This window comes from Macaca nemestrina, chromosome 13, assembly GCF_043159975.1.
Source record: "Macaca nemestrina isolate mMacNem1 chromosome 13, mMacNem.hap1, whole genome shotgun sequence".
Taxonomy (NCBI): Eukaryota; Metazoa; Chordata; class Mammalia; order Primates; family Cercopithecidae; genus Macaca; species Macaca nemestrina.
In genome coordinates, this window is record NC_092137.1 from 69,572,741 (window position 1) to 69,590,214 (window position 17,474).

At 38.4% G+C, this 17,474-nt stretch overlaps 1 protein-coding gene across 3 annotated transcripts in view; it reads right to left on the minus strand.

Annotated features, from left to right (window-relative positions):
* Nucleotides 1-9,594: 9,594 nt before the first annotated feature.
* Nucleotides 9,595-17,474, minus strand: part of LOC105465201 (glutamine--fructose-6-phosphate transaminase 1) — a 67,634-nt gene continuing 59,754 nt past the window's right edge. For all 3 annotated transcript variants that reach the window (XM_011713478.3, XM_011713477.3, XM_011713476.3), the window contains 4 exons: nucleotides 17,322-17,449; nucleotides 16,288-16,455; nucleotides 14,968-15,129; nucleotides 9,595-14,309 (listed from right to left, as the gene is read on the minus strand). In XM_011713478.3, the coding sequence (XP_011711780.1) occupies nucleotides 14,265-14,309; nucleotides 14,968-15,129; nucleotides 16,288-16,455; nucleotides 17,322-17,449 (503 nt within the window). In that variant the 3' untranslated portion in view covers nucleotides 9,595-14,264. The remainder of the gene's footprint in view (nucleotides 14,310-14,967; nucleotides 15,130-16,287; nucleotides 16,456-17,321; nucleotides 17,450-17,474) is intronic.

Sequence of the window (17,474 nt, forward strand, 5' to 3'; positions counted from 1 at the left end):
TTCTTTCACAGTTGTTCTGGAGGCCAGAAGTCCAAAGTCAGTATCACGGAGTGGATGCTGGTAGGGCCGCACTCCCTATGGAGGCTCTACAGGAAAAAGCTCTTTCTTGTCCCTTCCAGCTTCTGGTGGCTGCTGGCATTCCTTGGCTTGTGGCTGCATCCCTCCAGTTTCTACCTCTGTGGTTAATTGCTTTCTCCTTTTTGTGTCAAATCTCCTTCTGCCTCCCTCTTACAATGATACCTACAGGGCCCCACCCAAATAATCCAGGAAAATCTCCCCATCCCAAGATCCTTAACTCAATCACATCTGCAAATACTCTTTTCCATATAAGGTAACATTTACAAGGTCCCAGCATTAGGACCTGATATCTTTGGAAGTCATTATTTAGTCTACTACAGACTCGATGGATAAAAATTATAGAAATGTAGAGTCATTAATGAGATATATAAGCAGAGATGTGCTCAAACCATACGCGCAGCCTGGAAGGCTCAACATTGTAAAACTGCCAATTCTCCCCATATTCATCTATAAAATTAAGGTAATTCCAATAAAAACCTCAGCAGTTGTGTAACTTGACAAGCTGCTTCTAAAATCCTTATATAAATTGAAAAGAAAAAGAATAGCCAAGATATTCTTGAAGAAAAACAATAAGCAAAGGAGGGTTGCCCTACCAGATATCAAGACTTCTTATAAAGCTACATAATGGAGAGAGTGTTGAATTGGTATAGAGATAAATAGCCCATGGAAACAAACCCACTTATCAACACTTGATATGAGAGGTGACATTGCAGAGAAATTGGGAAAGGATGGGTTTTTTGATAAACATGCTGGGAAATAGGATATCTTCATTAAAAAAAAAAAAAAAAAAGCCTTGTTTTTGTTTTTGTTTTTTTCTTTTTGAGACTGACTCGCTCTGTCGCCCAGGCTGGAGTGCAATGGCATGATCTTCGCTCACTGCAACCTCTGCCTCTCAGGTTCAAGCGATTCTTGTGCCTCAGTCTCCTGAGTAGCTAGGATTACCCGCACCCACCACTGTGCCTGGCTAATTTTTGTATTTTTAATAGAAGACAGGGTTTTGCAGTGTTGGCCAGGCTGGTCTCAAACTCCTGACCTCAAGAGATCTATCCACCTTGGCCTCCCAAAGTGCTGGGATTACAGGCATGAGCTACCATGCCCGGCCAAAAAAACACAAACAAACAAAGAAAAACAAACAAAAAAGGTAAAATGAATTCCTACATCATATCAAACTTAAAATCCATTTCAGGTGAACTAAAAATCCAAGGATGAAAGGAAAAGCTATAAGGGTTTTAGAAAACAATACAGGAGAATGTGTTTAAAACCTAGGAAAGATTCCTTGAACAAGTTACATAAAAACACAAATCATGAAGGGAAAATAGGTGATCAATCTGACTATATTAAAGTTAAGGATTTCTATACAATACCAAAAAAAGAATGAAAAGACAGGTCACAAAGTGGAGAACATATTTGCAATACACAACAAAGAACTAGAATTCAGAATATGTAAAAAATCCCTCCAAGTTAAAAAGTAAACAATAAATCGGGCGACAGAGCAAGACTCCGTCTCAAAAAAAAACAAAAACAAAAAAAACAATAAATCATCCAATTTTTAAAAACTGATTTTAAAAAGATTTGATTAGATTTATCACAAAAAAAAGCAGTCAATACACATATGAGAAAATGCTCAAATCATTAATAATCAAGGAAATATAGGCCGGGTGTGGTGGCTCACGCCTGTAATCCCAGCACTTTGGGAGGCTGAGGTGGGCAGATCACGAGGTCAGGAGATCGAGACCATCCTGGCTAACATGGTGAAACCCTGTCTCTACTAAGAATACAAAAAATCAGCTGGCCGTGGTGGTGCTCACCTGTAGTCTCAGCTACTTGGGAGGCTGAGGCAGAAGAATCGCTTGAACCTGGGAGGCGGAGGTTGCAGTGAGCTGAGATCGTGCCACTGCACTCCAGCCTGGGTGACAGAGCGAGACTCCTCTCCAAAAAAAAAAAGGAAATATAAATTAAAATCATAATGAGAGACAAGGATGTATTCATCTGGCAAAAGTTTTAAATGCAAATTGAAACTTTTATCATTTTATGGTAACAATTTTTGTCTCTAGTAATGCTTTTTTAAACTTTTTGTTTGAGACAAGGTCTTGCTCTGTTACCCAGGCTGGAGTGCAGGGGTACAATCATAGCTCACTGTAAACTTAAGCTCCTGGCACAAGTGATCCTTCTACCTCAGCCTCCTGAGTAGCTGGGACCACAGATGCACCACCACACCCACTTAAGGGTTTTGGGTTTTTGTTTGTTTTGTAGACATGGGGAACTCACTATGTGGCCCAGGCTGGTACAAACTCCTGGGCTCAAGCGATCCTCCTGCCTCAGCATCCCAAAGTGCTTGGATTACAGGCACGAGCCACTATATCCAGTCTCAAACTGTTTTTATTGTGGTAAAATATATATAACATAGAATTTGCCATTTTAACCATTCTTCAGTGTACAATTCAGTGGCATCAATTACATTCACAATGTGCAATGATCACCACTATTCATTTTCAAAAGTTTTCATCACCCAGCATGGTAACTGTATCTATTAAGCAATAACTCCCCATTTTTTCCTCCTTCCAGCCTCTGGTAACCTCTAATTTACTGTCCCTATGAATTTGCCTATTGTAGGTATTTTATATAAATGGAATTATATTTGTTATTTAATGTCTGGCTTATTTCGCTTATGTTTTCAAGGTTCGGCTATGATTTGGAGTGTATCAGGACTTCACTCCTTTTTATGACTCAGTAGTATTCCATGGTGTGTACGTATCGCATTTCGTTTACTCATTCATTGTTGGACACTTGGATTGTTTCCACCTTTTGGCTGTTGTAAGTAATTCTGATACAAACATTGGTGTACAAATACCTAAGTTTCTCTTTTCAGTTCTATTGGGTATACACCTAGGAGTGGAACTGCTGGTTCGTATGGTAATTCCATGTTTAACTTCTTGAGAAGCTACCAAACTTTTCCATGGAAGATGCACTATTTTCAAATAAATCATTTTCACTTACAGCCTATCTCATCATATTCATGTAGCTCACCATCTTTCCTTGGTTTGGGATTTGCCTGGTGTACCTTTTTCTAGCCTTTCACATTCAACTTTTCTGTGTCCCTGTGTTTCAGATGTCTTCTATACTTGTTGTGATTATTACAAATGTACATGGATTTTCTAAATTCCATTTTTTTCTTCTGTCACTTTGGAAACTATATTCTCTAGTTATAATCTTTTAGTTTTCATAAAAGTTTAAATATCCATATTTAACTTCACAAAGTCACAAGTTATCTTTATCCTCTTGCCACATCATAAAAAGAGCCTTATTAACTCTGCTCATCTACTCCTAAGTTACAATATTATTGTCCAGCATTTTAGTTCATTATGGATTGTTTTATAGCTCCTAAAACATTACTGTTTTACAGTTAGTGCTTTAGACTTACCCTCATTTAAAAGTGTTTTCTTTTGTTTTCCTCACCATTCTTTATTAAAGAGCTGGGATCTTGCTATGTTGCTCAGGCTGGAGTGCAGTGGCTATTCACAGGCATGACCATAGTGCACTACAGCCTTGAACTCACTGCCTTAAGTGATCCTTCTGCCTCAGCCTCCTGAGTAAGTGGGACCACAGGTATGTGCCACCACACCCAGTCACCATTCATTATGTTGCATCTTAAGCCTTTGTGGGATCATTTTCCATCACCTTAGCATTTATCTTTGGAAGATTTTAGTGAGAGTCCCAGTTTTTATTCATCAGATAACACATTTTCCCATCAGTCTTCAAATTCAGTTTCATGAATTATTTTTTCAGCACTTTGAAATAGTTCCATTGTCCTTGTTTCCACTGGTGCAGTTGGGAAATAAGCTGTCCGTTTAATAATTGACTTTTTGTGGGTAGTCTTATCTCTCTGGCTGCTTTTTAGATCTCTTCATCTTTTGTGTTCAGTTTCAAAACAATGTGTTTAAGAATGCAATTTCCTTTAATCAGCTTAAGATTTGTGAAGCACTCTAAATTCTAGGATTTGCCTTTAATCTGGCCTAGAAAATTCTCTAAAAAGTAAAGAAGCTTTGACTTTTCTCATTTTCTATCACTCTCTATAGTAAATGCTGCATTCTGGATTATTTCTTCAGACCTATCTTTTTGTTCACTAATTCTCTCTTCAGCTGGGCCTAATCTGTTCATCCATTCTAATTTCAATTGTTATATTTCATTCTCAGTCCTTCCTCACATCTGCCTTGTCTTTCTTTATTGTCTTATACCTTTGTCATATATTTGATTCCTCTTATTGCTTCTGATACAGTCAGCCCATTGTATCCATGGGTTCTACATCCATGGACTCAACCAACCATGGATCCAAAATATTTGTTTAAAAAAATATAAAATTACAACAATAAAAAATAATACCAATTTTTAAATACAGTACAACTATTTACATAGCATGTACATTGCACTGGGTGTTCTGTTTTGTTTAGAGACAGGGTCTTGTTCTGCCATCCAGGCTGGAGTGCAATGACATAATCATAACTCACTGCAACCTTCAACTCCTAGGCTCAAACAATTCTCCTGTCCCAGCCCCCTGAGTAGGTAGGACTACAGGCACAAGCCACTGTGCCTAATTTTTTTATTTTAGTTTTTCTAGAGATGGTGTCTCATTACGTTGCCCAGGCTAGTCTCAAGCTCCTGGACTCCAACAATCCTCCTGCCTCAGCCTCCCACAGCACTGGCGTTGCAGGTGTGAGCCACTATGCCTGGCTATATCAGGTATTATAAGTAATCTACAGATTGTAGAGATGGAAATAAAGCTTCCCTTCTTTCCTCTCTGAAGGTTTGCTGAAACGAGCTGATGACAGATTAACAGGAGAAAAGGCATACAAATTTCATACACACATGGACATGGGAATCCCACAAATATGAGACTCAAAGCAAGGACACATGGCTGAAACTCAAACACCCTCTTTATAAGGAAGAGGAAAAGGTTTCATCTTTATAAGGAAGAGGTCTCATCATGCTACTCAGATGGCATGCAGTTTAAAACTTATTAATTGAAGCCATGCTTGTAATCCCCTAGGACTTTGGGAGGCCAAGGCGGGAGAATTGCATTCCCGTAAGTATTCCAAGACATAATAGCTCAAAATCCAAAATCATACACATGGGAGATAAGATACTACAAATGATAGGATCAAATTTGCCAAGACTGCAAACATTTTAGGCAGTCCTCCCGCCTAAATGCCTCCCACCTCATGGGGAGCTGTAGGCAATTTTGGAAGGGTAGTAAATAATTTCTAGGGGAAATGAATCAACCTGGGAGGCAGACATTATCTTATAAATGATTATCTTAGAAAACTGAATATGATCAGCAAATTACAGGAAGGTGAGGGGTGGAACTACATTGTGAACAAAGGTTGCCTTATGCAAATAGTCTTTCAGGTAAACTCTCAAAGCTGCTCTCAGAATAGATGAAAAGTCTATCTGGGCATGATGACAACTTTTAGTCTCTTTCTCTTCTCCACTGGTTTATCTTTCCTGATTATAAGACTCCTAGAAAGAGGGCTCTTAAGACAATTGCATTTCTTTGGAAGTAGTTTCCTTAGTCAGATAAAGAGATTCTAGAGAGTCTCTTCTTTTGAGTGGGGGAGAATTGCCTGAGGCCAGGAGTTTGAAACCAGCCTAGGCAGACATAGCAAGACCCCATCTCTACATAAAGGAAAAAAATCAGGTGTGGTGGCATTCACCTGTAGTCCCAGCTATTCAGGAGGCTGAGGCGAGAGGACTGCCTGAAATGTTTGCAGTCTTGGCAAATTTGATCCTATCATTTGTAGTATCTTATCTCCCATGTGTATGATTTTGGATTTTGAGCTATTATGTCTTGGAATACTATTGGGAATGCAATCCTCCTGCCTTGGCCTCCCAAAGTCCTAGGGGATTACAAGCATGGCTTCAATTAATAAGTTTTAAACTGCATGCCATCTGAGTAGCATGATGAAACCTTGAGCTGTCCCACCCAGGACATAAAACACCCCTATGTCCAGTGTCTCTACCCTTATACACTACCTGTCCATTAATCACTTAGTAGCTATCCTGGTTATCAGATCAAAAAAAAAAAAAAGTATAAATATAAATAGGGATTGGTACTATCTGTAGTTTCAGGTATCCACTGGGGGTCTTGGAATATATCCCTTGTGCACAAGAGGGGATGACTGTATATAAGACTTTTACATCAAGAGAGGTTGTGATTGAGAGGAATAATATCACACAGAAATGGACAGAGTAATTTGTGTAACTTCTTATCTCCTCTTCTTGGGAAGAGGGTGAGTGTGTCTTCATTTCAAAAGGGATAGCTGCTGCATGACAGGCAGAATCATGATAGTCTTTTTTTTGAGTCGGAGTCTCGCTGTCGCCTAGGCTGGAGTGCAGTGGCGCAATCTCCACTCACTGCAAGCTCTGCCTCCCGCGTTCATGCCATTCTCCTGCCTCAGCCCCCCAAGTAGCTGGGACTACAGGGGCCCGCCACCATGCCCGGCTAATTTTTTGTGATTTTTAGTAGAGATGGGTTATTGCCATGTTTTTCTTTGGAAATTTAAACATGAGTTCAAGGGTGAGTCTAGATGTGTGTTGCAAAGGGTGAACTGTGCTGGACAATGTCTGCTGAATATTCTGTACTAATAAAAAATTAGCTGCATGTACTGGAGCATACCTGTGGTCCCAACAACTTGGAAGGCTGAAGTGGGAGGATAGCTTGGAGCCTAGGAGGTCAAGGCTGCAGTGAGCTATGATCATGCCACTGCCTTCCAGCCTAGGCAACTGGGAGAGACCCTTTCTCAAAATAATAATAATAAAAATCAGCAGTATCTTCTCATAGAACTAGGAATACACAAACTAATTTATACAAATCTGTCCCTGCTGAGAAGACACAAATCATTTAAATTCCCAGTGTCATGTCAGCAAAGTCAATTCTGTATTCAAAGGCCAGCTTATTTTCACCACTTCAAGCAACAAAAAAATACTACATATATGAAAAAATTTCTAAATTAGTTTTTTTTTTTTTTTTTTTTTTTTTTGAGATGGAGTCTCACGCTGTTGCCCAGGCTGAAGTGCAGTGGCGCGATCTCGGCTCACTGCAAGCTCCGCCTCCCGGGTTCCCGCCATTCTCCTGCCTCAGCCTCCTGAGTAGCTGGGACTACAGGCGCCCGCCACCGCGCCCGGCTAATTTTTTGTATTTTTAGTAGAGACGGGGTTTCACTGTGGTCTCGATCTCCTGACCTTGTGATCCGCCCACCTCGGCCTCCCAAAGTGCTGGGATTACAGGCTTGAGCCACCGCGCCCGGCCTAAATTAGTTTTTTTCAAACAAAGAAATGCTCTAAACTTTAGTTACACCACATGGGTCCAAGTTAACAACCAAGAACAAAAGATAGAAATCCTACAAAGATTCCCGACACTTCCTAGGTTTCTGCATAGCAGCAATGAAAGGAAATTAATAATAAATATTGGATTTACATTTTATTCAAAGAATACAAAATTAAGAAAGAGCTCAAATTCAAAGCAAATATGCTTGATATTTCAAAACAATTCTACATACAAAGTACAATAGGAAAAAAACCAAAAGGCCCCATAAATTAGAGTGGCTAGACACATTCAAGTCTAGCAGAAAGAAACTTGGAATTTAATGCAATGTTATTTCTCTTGCCTAGAAGCTAAAGCCTTAATTGTCTCAGGTATCTTCCACCTCCTTATGGGCATTACTTGAAGACAACAATGGAGCAAGCTTTTTAATGAACTTGCCATAGTAAAAAACCAATAACAGACGCCACACTGGAAAGAGGACAACAATGTAACCTAAAAGGGAGCTACTGGCAGAAATAAAAACTAGTAATACTGATAACATCTAGACCTTTGCAGATGTTTAGAGTACTGTACAATCTTAAATTATTATTTATCAACCTTTGGGTCTCACAAATTAAGAATGTACTAGGTAAGAATCAAGGAGTTATACCCAGTTCACAATACTGTTTCCTTCACTTGCCCTTTAGATATAAAGGATCTGGAATTCTCAATGAGTGTTACATGGTTTGGGAATTCTGGAAATTTTCCTTCCATGACCTCCCTATACTTATCTCCATTTCGAAATACACAAAGCTGAGTGCCAGAGGCAAAAATTAATTCCTAAAGATCCAAAGAGTATACAATACTTGTCAAATCTGGTATGTCTGGGCAGGACGCGGTGGCTCACGCCTGTAATCCCAGCACTTGGGGAGGCTGAGGCGGGCAGATCACCTGAGGTCAGGAGTTCGAGACAAGCCTGGCCAACATGGTGAAACCCCGTCTCCACTAAAAGTACAAAAATTAGCTGGGCACGGTGGCACGCGCCTGCAGTCCCAGCTACTCCGGAGGTTGAGACAGAAGACTCACGTGAACCTGGAGGGAGACAGAGAGAGACCAAAGACTGGGCTGAATTCTACAAGCAGACAAAATAGCACATCTATCCATTCAAATCACCCTGGCATAACTGTCTCCTGAAAAACATAGCAAGTACTATAACCACTAGGGATGGACTCTAGCCTGCTGTTCATAAAAGGATTCTGTAAGGGAATCTTTGCTCTATAATGAACAGACTGCTAGATATTACAGAAACTTTAGATTGTCTTGCTACTCACTGACCTTAATATTATCCTTCTTTTGGCCATCAAATTGCCTTTTTTTTTTTTTTTTTTTTTTTGAGACGGAGTCTCGCTCTGTCGCCCAGGCTGGAGTGCAGTGGCGCGATCTCGGCTCACTGCAAGCTCCGCCTCCCGGGTTCACGCCATTCTCCTGCCTCAGCCTCCCGAGTAGCTGGGACTACAGGCGCCCACAACCGCGCCCGGCTAATTTTTTTTTTGTATTTTTAGTAGAGACGGGGTTTCACCGTGGTCTCGATCTCCTGACCTTGTGATCCGCCCGCCTCGGCCTCCCAAAGTGCTGGGATTACAGGCGTGAGCCACCGCGCCCGGCTTATTATCCTTCTTTTGCAACTATTAATTCACTTAAAAATTTTAATCATTGCATACCCTGTAAGCTTCCTATAAACAACATGTTATTGCAAAATGTTTAAAAAGATGTGAGAAAATATCTGTGGAGTGTGGTATCAGAAAAGGCAGAGCCCTTGTTTTAGCTAATGATTCTTTCCCAAACTGGGAGGTTGGGGTAGAGACATGTGGCTTTTGGTAATACATAGGCAGTGATTTCTTACTCTTAAAATCAACAGTAATGAATAAAGTTTTGACATGAGAAATGTTTACAACTAAAATAGACATTGACTACATTCTTAGTACAATTTTTAACATAACTACAAATGTGTATACGCTTCAAATATTAGCAAATTGCTTCAAAATGAAATTCTAAGTAAGTTTTTGGTAATTTATTCACAGTTCAGGCTTACTCACTGGACTTAACAAGACATGAAGAAGAAATGACCAACTGGCTCAGTAAACTAAACATTCATTTCAAAAAACACAAAACTGAAACAAAGCAAAGATTATTCTAAAATTTCCACCTCTCAAGAAGTGTAATTTAAACAAATACCAAAAGCTTTATTTAAGCAAAAACATATTCAATCACAGAACATTCGAAAAGCTAACAGGATCATTTCTACATTCATTCTGAAAACAGTGTAGTAAGAAAGGTAATTTGAGAATTTCCAAAGATGTTCTCGCTAGCCACTATTTATGGTATATAACATAACATTTTGATATCAAGCTATTACAGACTTAAAAGTTAATATGGCATAATTTTACAATCGTGCTTTCACTATGATTTTTATTTTAACCCTGGATATTATCAGTTTGAAGCTAATATTATCAGTCCTATTGGTTGTCACTGTCACAGATCTGAAGATATGTTTAAATTCATCAAGCTAGGAAGATACCAAAATATTAACAATCTTTAAGTATAGTGAGAAAAAACTGATTTAAGTGCTAACATTTCTAAACTTGAGACTCTAACAGTAAAAACAAAGCAATCTGAAACCTGTTTCCATGGGTAAAACACTCTGCCTGGTATTCTTGTACACAAAATTTACTAAATATGTGAATATCATAAAAAGAAAATAACATTCCCTTCAATTTCTTTGGCCTTCACAAATTCAATGTGACTATGATCCTTCTCAATAATACTTTCAATGACATTGTGCTTCTTTAGAAAAAAATCACTTAAGTTGTAGCGTACAATAGTTTACATTAGTTCTTTTGTTGCTATGGTATATCCTAATTTTTTTAAAAGGGAGGAAAAAACCCAAAGAACTTCTTAAAATGTTTGTTAAAGCAAACATTTCAGTTGGTTTCCTTTCTTTGAAGAAGAATAGAAATAAATGTCAGAGGAGTATTACTAAGGAGCCAAAAACAAAACAAAACAAACAAGCAAAACAAAAACAAAAACAAAAAAAACTCCTTTCCTCCCATCCTCAGAACTAACTCAGAACAAGAGATCTGTATTCAAAAAGATAAAACAATCTCACCTCAGAAACTACCTCCTATGAAACCTAAGAGAGAAAACCTGTAATAGCTCTCTTAACCAACAGCCCCATCTCCACATCACCAAGCACCAGTTCTCTTTGGGTAGTAGTAATGCTTGTTTTTCATCTTTGCATATTAAGGAGTGTTGTTTACAGATTTATGGGTCATTTGTAGCTTACTTTGCAAATACCTTTCACTTCTTATGAAACACAATATGCCCCCAAACATGGACCATTATTCAAGCAGACAAAATCACTCACTCACAGCACTTTAACAACCCACCTCCACTCCATCTTCCCATTCTCTCACCCTATGCCTTCCAATGAACCTAGTCGTTGCTAGTGATGAGTCCACCTGGAGACAAACACTGCTTTAAAGATGATGTAATTTTCAATGCCTACCACAGTGACTTTCTCATAATAGGTATTAATAAACACTTGTTGACATAGTTATAATAAGCTAAAAATAGTTAACATTAATTTTTCCCTTTATCTTTTATTCTTACGGCATAGAATTTTTTTTAAAAGATTGAAAAACTGATTCCAATGTAATAATCATTTACTGGGCCACATGCTAGATGACAGACATGCCTCCCTGCCTAAAAAGGGCTCAGAGGGTAAGGAATTCTCAGTTATACATGAGTGAATTAAAACTTTAAATGTAGTACAAAAAAGAACTTTTTATATGAAGGATTCTTTATGTAGAGTATCTTTTTTGAAAAATCAGATTTTCTTATTCTATATTACACTGGTTTTAACTGGGCATGGTCACTTTAGTAGTGTGCCTCATTACAATGTCTCTTTTATGTTAAGAACTTATAAAAGCATTTAAAAATCACTACTCAAACGGGATAGAGAGTAAGAAGACAGGAGAGAAGGAGAAACCATGTTTTTTGTTTTGAGTCAGGAGGGTCTCACTCTGTCACTCAAGCTGAAGCACAGTGGCGCAATCACAGCTCACAGTAGCCTCAAACTCCCAGGCTCAAGTGATCCTCCTACTTAAGCCTCCCAAGTTGCTCAGACTACAGGTGCAAGCCACCATGCCAAGCCAATTTAAAAAAAAAATTTTTTTTTTTTTTTTTGAGACAGTCTTGCTCTGTTGCCAGGCTGGAGTGCAGTGGCGCGATCTCACCTCACTGCGACCTCCATCTCCTGGGTTCAAACGATTCTCCTGCCTCAGTCTCCCAAGTAGCTGGGACTACAGGCACGTGCCACCACACCCAGCTAATTTTTGTATTTTTAGTAAAGACAGGGTTTCACCATGTGGGCCAGGATGGTCTCGATCTCTTGACCTCGTGATCTGTCTGCCTCGGCCTCCCAAAGTACTGGGATTACAGGTGTGAGCCACAGCATCCGGCCAAAAATATTTTTGTAGAGACCAGGTCTCACCATGTTGCCCAGGCTATTCTCAAACTTGAGCTCAAGCAATCCTCCCACCTCAGCCTCCCAAAGTGGAGACTGGTATTACAGGCTGAGCCTCTGCATCCGGCAGAGAATCCATGTTTGTCTGGAAAATATCACTTCTTTGTTCTTAATTTTGGTTTTCGATATTCAGTTTAGAACTTACCCTAGCTTTCAGTAAGTGTGTGTGTGTGTGTGTGTACACATGTGCTTCATAGAAAGACACACAGAGAGGGAGACAGAGATTATGCACGCTAATGATTGATTTCACACATTAGTTTTAACTTAGAATGCTGAATCAAACTTTAAACTATAAGAAATGCTACAAACCCACATGAATCATGTTTGTAAAATGTTAATATACCAATCATAAGAAATGATACTCGCGCCTGTAATCCCAGCTACTCGGGAGGCTGAGGCAGGAGAATGGCGTAAACCTGGGAGGCGGAGCTTGCAGTGAGCCGAGATTGCGCCACTGCACTCCAGCCTGGGCGACAGAGCGAGACTCCATCTCAAAAAAAAAAAAAAAAAAGAAATGATAATATACACACACTAGCTGACTTACACAAAATAATCTTAGAAACAATTAAAGTAGATTAACATAGCTATAATAGCTATATATATATATATATAATGTAAATAGTGACCCTATTTTATTCTTAAAAAGATCAGGTTTCTAGTCACCATGTATGAAAGTCCTTCCAAATTACCTCAAAATATAACAAATCTTTCTCTAACCCTAATACACAAGCAGAATTCTATGCTTCTCTGGCAACAACAATAACTATTAGAAAATCTTAACCTCACCAAGAAGTTCAAATGAGAAAAGAAAGGAAGGAAAAGACTTAGCTTACTTAAATAATTGTGCTAAATAGCTTACCTTCACAATTTAAAAGTAAAAAACTTTGAAAAAGAAGGACTTCACCAAAAACAGACACACTCTCCTATAGCCTTGAAGATCTGGCCAGAAAAGCTCCATGAAGAAATCATTACTCATAATTTTGGGGGTATCAAATAATAATATTCTACTTTAAATATTTTAATCCAAATTGTCAACTTCCATTTCTGACACCTATAAGCTGAACATACCCCAGTATCACTTTATTTATATCTTCTTTATTCCTAAATATATTTCAGGGGTAGAGCACGGAAAATACAGAGAGAAAAATACCTAGAATGTAATACTAAATTTGGTGGCTATCAGTGTAAAGCATACATACCTTTTTCTGAGCTTAGCCTACCACATATACTGGAAATGATGAGGTCAACGACCTGCAAATCTTCCAAACAATCACAAATAACTTCCAAACTGGCACTAAGGGACTAGTTTTACGCAACAATGCAGTCAAGGGAAGTTAAAATTAACTATAGGAAATTCTTCCTTGTGACAAAGTTTAAGAGAATACTGAATATATCAATATTAATTTAATAGCAGCTCTGTGTTGTGATTTTAAAGAACAAGATAAAATATGTCATTTAGCAGTCATTTAAAAAATAAAAGACTACAGATACAAGGAAATGAAAACCATTTTTAGGAGATGAAAACACAAAGAAGTAGGATACCCAACATGTACACATCCCATCTTCAAATTTAAAATCATATTGTCAGTTGTCCAAAGCAGCTCAAATTTAAAGTTTGTGCTACAAAATTGTGCAAATATGTTAAGGATTGGAGACCCACCAATGCACTACTATAATATTTTGCTTCCTAAATTTCTTCCACCTACAGGTAATAGACAACAAGTCTGAGAAACTAAGGCTAACCAAACTTAGATATAAATCCTACCAAGAAAATTTTTCAGTTTTAAGTTTTACGGTTTGATTTAAAAACAAAACAGAAACAAATTTCAAAATAAATCACATCTTATCTTTATATAACTTGGCAAAACCTTCCCTAACTGTCCAAGTATGAGCATACAATGCCACTGGCTTTAGATACTCCAATTAAATGCACTACTCTTTCATTGGTCTGAATGAAGCATGGTGAAACAAGCACAAATTTTTAGAAACATACTGTCTTCTCACATTGAAGTGGAGGGTCCAGAAATGCAACACCCAGCATTCTTTAAAGAAAATAATAGCTAAAATCTTTCTGATACAGATTCCAATAGATTCCATCATTCAAAGTCCTCCACAAATTACTGGAAAATGTAAGAGGTAACTTCACAAAAATCACATATTGAGTGGAATAATTATAACTGATATATAAATAAGGATTTACTAAAAAAGGCTTCAAGGGGTGATATTTTAAATCAAGGTTTTAAATACAAAAGGTGTCTTGTGTTGCTTAATTGTACAGTTTCGTACATTTTGTACAGATATTCTTCACTCTACAGTCACAGATTTGGCAAGATTCCGTGGGAAATCAACCTGCAAAAAAAAAAAAAAAAGCAAGATTTGAGGGATTATACAGACTGGGGAAGGGGGGTTGCTATAAGCAAATTATTTTTGTTTATAAAAACAGAAAACAATACAATCATTAACCATCTTTATTACAGACTACAAATAATTAGATTAGAAAATATAATCACATAATGTGTCCTGAAAAAAACTGAAATTGGTAAGGAAAAAGCATGCTAAAGCTGCCAGTTCACACAGAAAGAGCTACTGTGGTCCTCTACAGAAGTAGTAGCCCTCACAGGGGTCAGTAAAAACAAAAGCACAATGTTTTGGTTGCCACAATGTCTGAGAAACCAGGAACGCTAAAAAGTCTTCAATGTGTGGGACAGTTCCAAACAAAAAAGAACAGTCTTGCCAAATGCCAACAGCTGCCCTATTAAGAGGCATGGGTTATATTAAGAAAACAGGTGGAGACTACCCAAGGTGAGTCACAATCTTGGAGGTGAACCCCAAGTTCCTTCAAGTTCTATGGGTAAGAAGATGTGATGTAACCTACAAATTGGGCCATGAAAATATAACAGGTGACAGATATTTCTCAAACACTATTGTTAAAATTTTAGGAGAAAAAAATCAGAATGTATCCAGGTAAAAAACCATCCCAAGATTTCTGCAGCGGTAGATGACTTACATCATAGCCTCTCAGCACAGCAAGGTGGAAAGCCAGCAGCTGTAAAGGGATCACGCTGAGAATGCCCTGCAAGCAGTCTACCGAGTGGGGCACCTTGATTGTTCTTTTTGTATTCTTAATGGTCTCAGTATCCTCCTTATCACAAATTACCACAGGCCGCCCCTAGGAAAGAAAATCACACACATACACAACATCACTGGTAGGCAAAGGCAGGGCTATAGCTTATGAATGTGCAAAAACTGCACTGCATAATCCACATGAAGCCTCACTGACAGACTTCTTTAAATTCCTATGTAACAAATCTGAGTGTTATTACTTATAGTCGAGGAAACAGAAGCTTTATGGGATCCAGTAATTTGTTTAAACTCATGCAACTAAGAAATACCAGGCTTAGTACTTGATTGCAGGTTTGCCTAACTTCAAAGCTCAAGTTCATTACCACCACATTGTGCTTAGGGAATAGTATCTGTTAGAATTTATATATAAAGCCAACTGATGTGAAGAAAACTCCATTATATAATATTAAAATAAAACCTAGATGTTAGGTTTCCCCTGAAATATATCACGTGTGTTTTTTTTTAATTTATTTTATTTACTTTTTTAGAGACAGGGTCTCACTCCTGGACTCAAGTGATCCTCCTGCCCCAGTCCCCAGAGTAGCTGGGACTACAGTCATGTGCAGCTGCACCCAGCTGAAATATATATTTAAAAATATTTTTAAATACATTTTTAAATGTTTTAAAAGTATTAAATTAAAAAGGAGCAGCATATGTTAACTGAAAGAAGACAGGATGTGGAGACCAAGACCTCAGTTCTGGTCTTGGTTCTGCTCAATATGAGATCTATGACCTTGTTCTTCTCAAAACTCTAAGTATCTGGGTCGGGAGTGGTGGTTCATGTCTGCAATCCCAGCACTTCGGGGGGCTGAGGCAGGTGGATCACTTGAAGTCAGCAGTTCAACACCAGCCTGGCCAACACGAAACCCCATCTCTACAAAAACACAAAATTAGCCAGGCATGGTGGAGTTTGCCTGTAATCCCAGCTACTCAGGAGGCTGAGGCAGGAGAATCACCTGAACCCAGGAGGCAGACGTTGCAGCGAGCCAAGATTATGCCACTGCACTCCAGGCTGGGTGACAGAGCAAGACTTCATCTCAAAAAAAAAAACTCTAAGTATCTGAATCCTCACAAGTAAACCTCAAAGGCTGTATTCCAAAGTAAATGAGTTAACACGTGTAAATATGTTTTGTAAGTCATTCAAATAAGCTAGCGTAACTCCCCTCTTTGATCCCCAAGGTGTTCTCACAGTCCCCCGACTCACCTGCCGAGCAACCACTTGCTGAAGAGCATTCTGACACTTGGCGTAAGTGTGATCTCTCATGATGATCATGATCACAGGCATCAATTTATCCACCAAAGCCAGAGGGCCATGTTTCAGTTCACCAGCAAGGATGCCTTCAGAGTGCATGTAAGTAATTTCTTTGATTTTCTAATCAAAGGAAAGAACCAAATTGGTCTTCAGTCCACTTTTCAAAAATCCATGTTTAAGTAAATATTACACAAAGCATCTGATATGTCAAGTCACCGTCTATTTATCCAAAAGTATTAAAGGACCACTGATCTATAAATATATCTAACAAGTTAATAGATCGCTATTTCCATATTATCAACAAGTAATTTGAAGTTTTAAAGCTCCACAAGGACTTTTTAAAGATTTTAGATTATCATGAACATATTCATATTTCTGGGTAACTTTTCTTTCTTTTTTTTTTTTTTTTAAAGACAGAGTCTCGTTCTATCGCCCAGGCTGGAGTACAGTGGTATGATCTCAGCTCACTGCAACCTCCACCTCCTAGGTTCAAGTGATCTTCCCGCCTCAGCCACCCAAGTAGCTGGGATTACAGGCATGTGCTACCACATCCAGCTAATGTTTTTGTATTATTAGTAGAGATGGGGTTTCACCATGTTGGCCAGGCCGGTCTCGAACTTCTGACTTCAAGTGACCTACCTGCCACGTCCTCCCAAAGTGCTGGGATTATAGATGTGAGCCACTGTGCCCAGCCTGACCTCAATTAAATTTCTTATCTACAGAATTTAATCCTTATTCATATTTGAACAAATTAACCCAAGTTACTTGCTAAATCCAAGTTTATCATGCTAAAATGTACTCTTTTTGATTTTCACTTCTGAACAGAGTTCTCTGTTGCACTTTCTCAAAGTAAACAGACCACAATGCATAAATATAGAAGCATTTTTAAAAATTCTACCTGTTTCATTCATTTAATGTAAAAGTATGACTATGTGTCAGGTCTGCAAGTCAATGGACTGATATTAATTAGAAATGAGAAAACTTACCAGTGCCCCTTCAAGACAAGTAGCATAATGATAGCCTCGTCCCATTATCAGAACTGACTTCTGATGATAAAGCTCTGTTGCTAGTTTCTGAATTTCATCATCCATGCTCAGTACTTCCTTAATCAAATCTAAGAAGTAATATTAGCAAAAAAA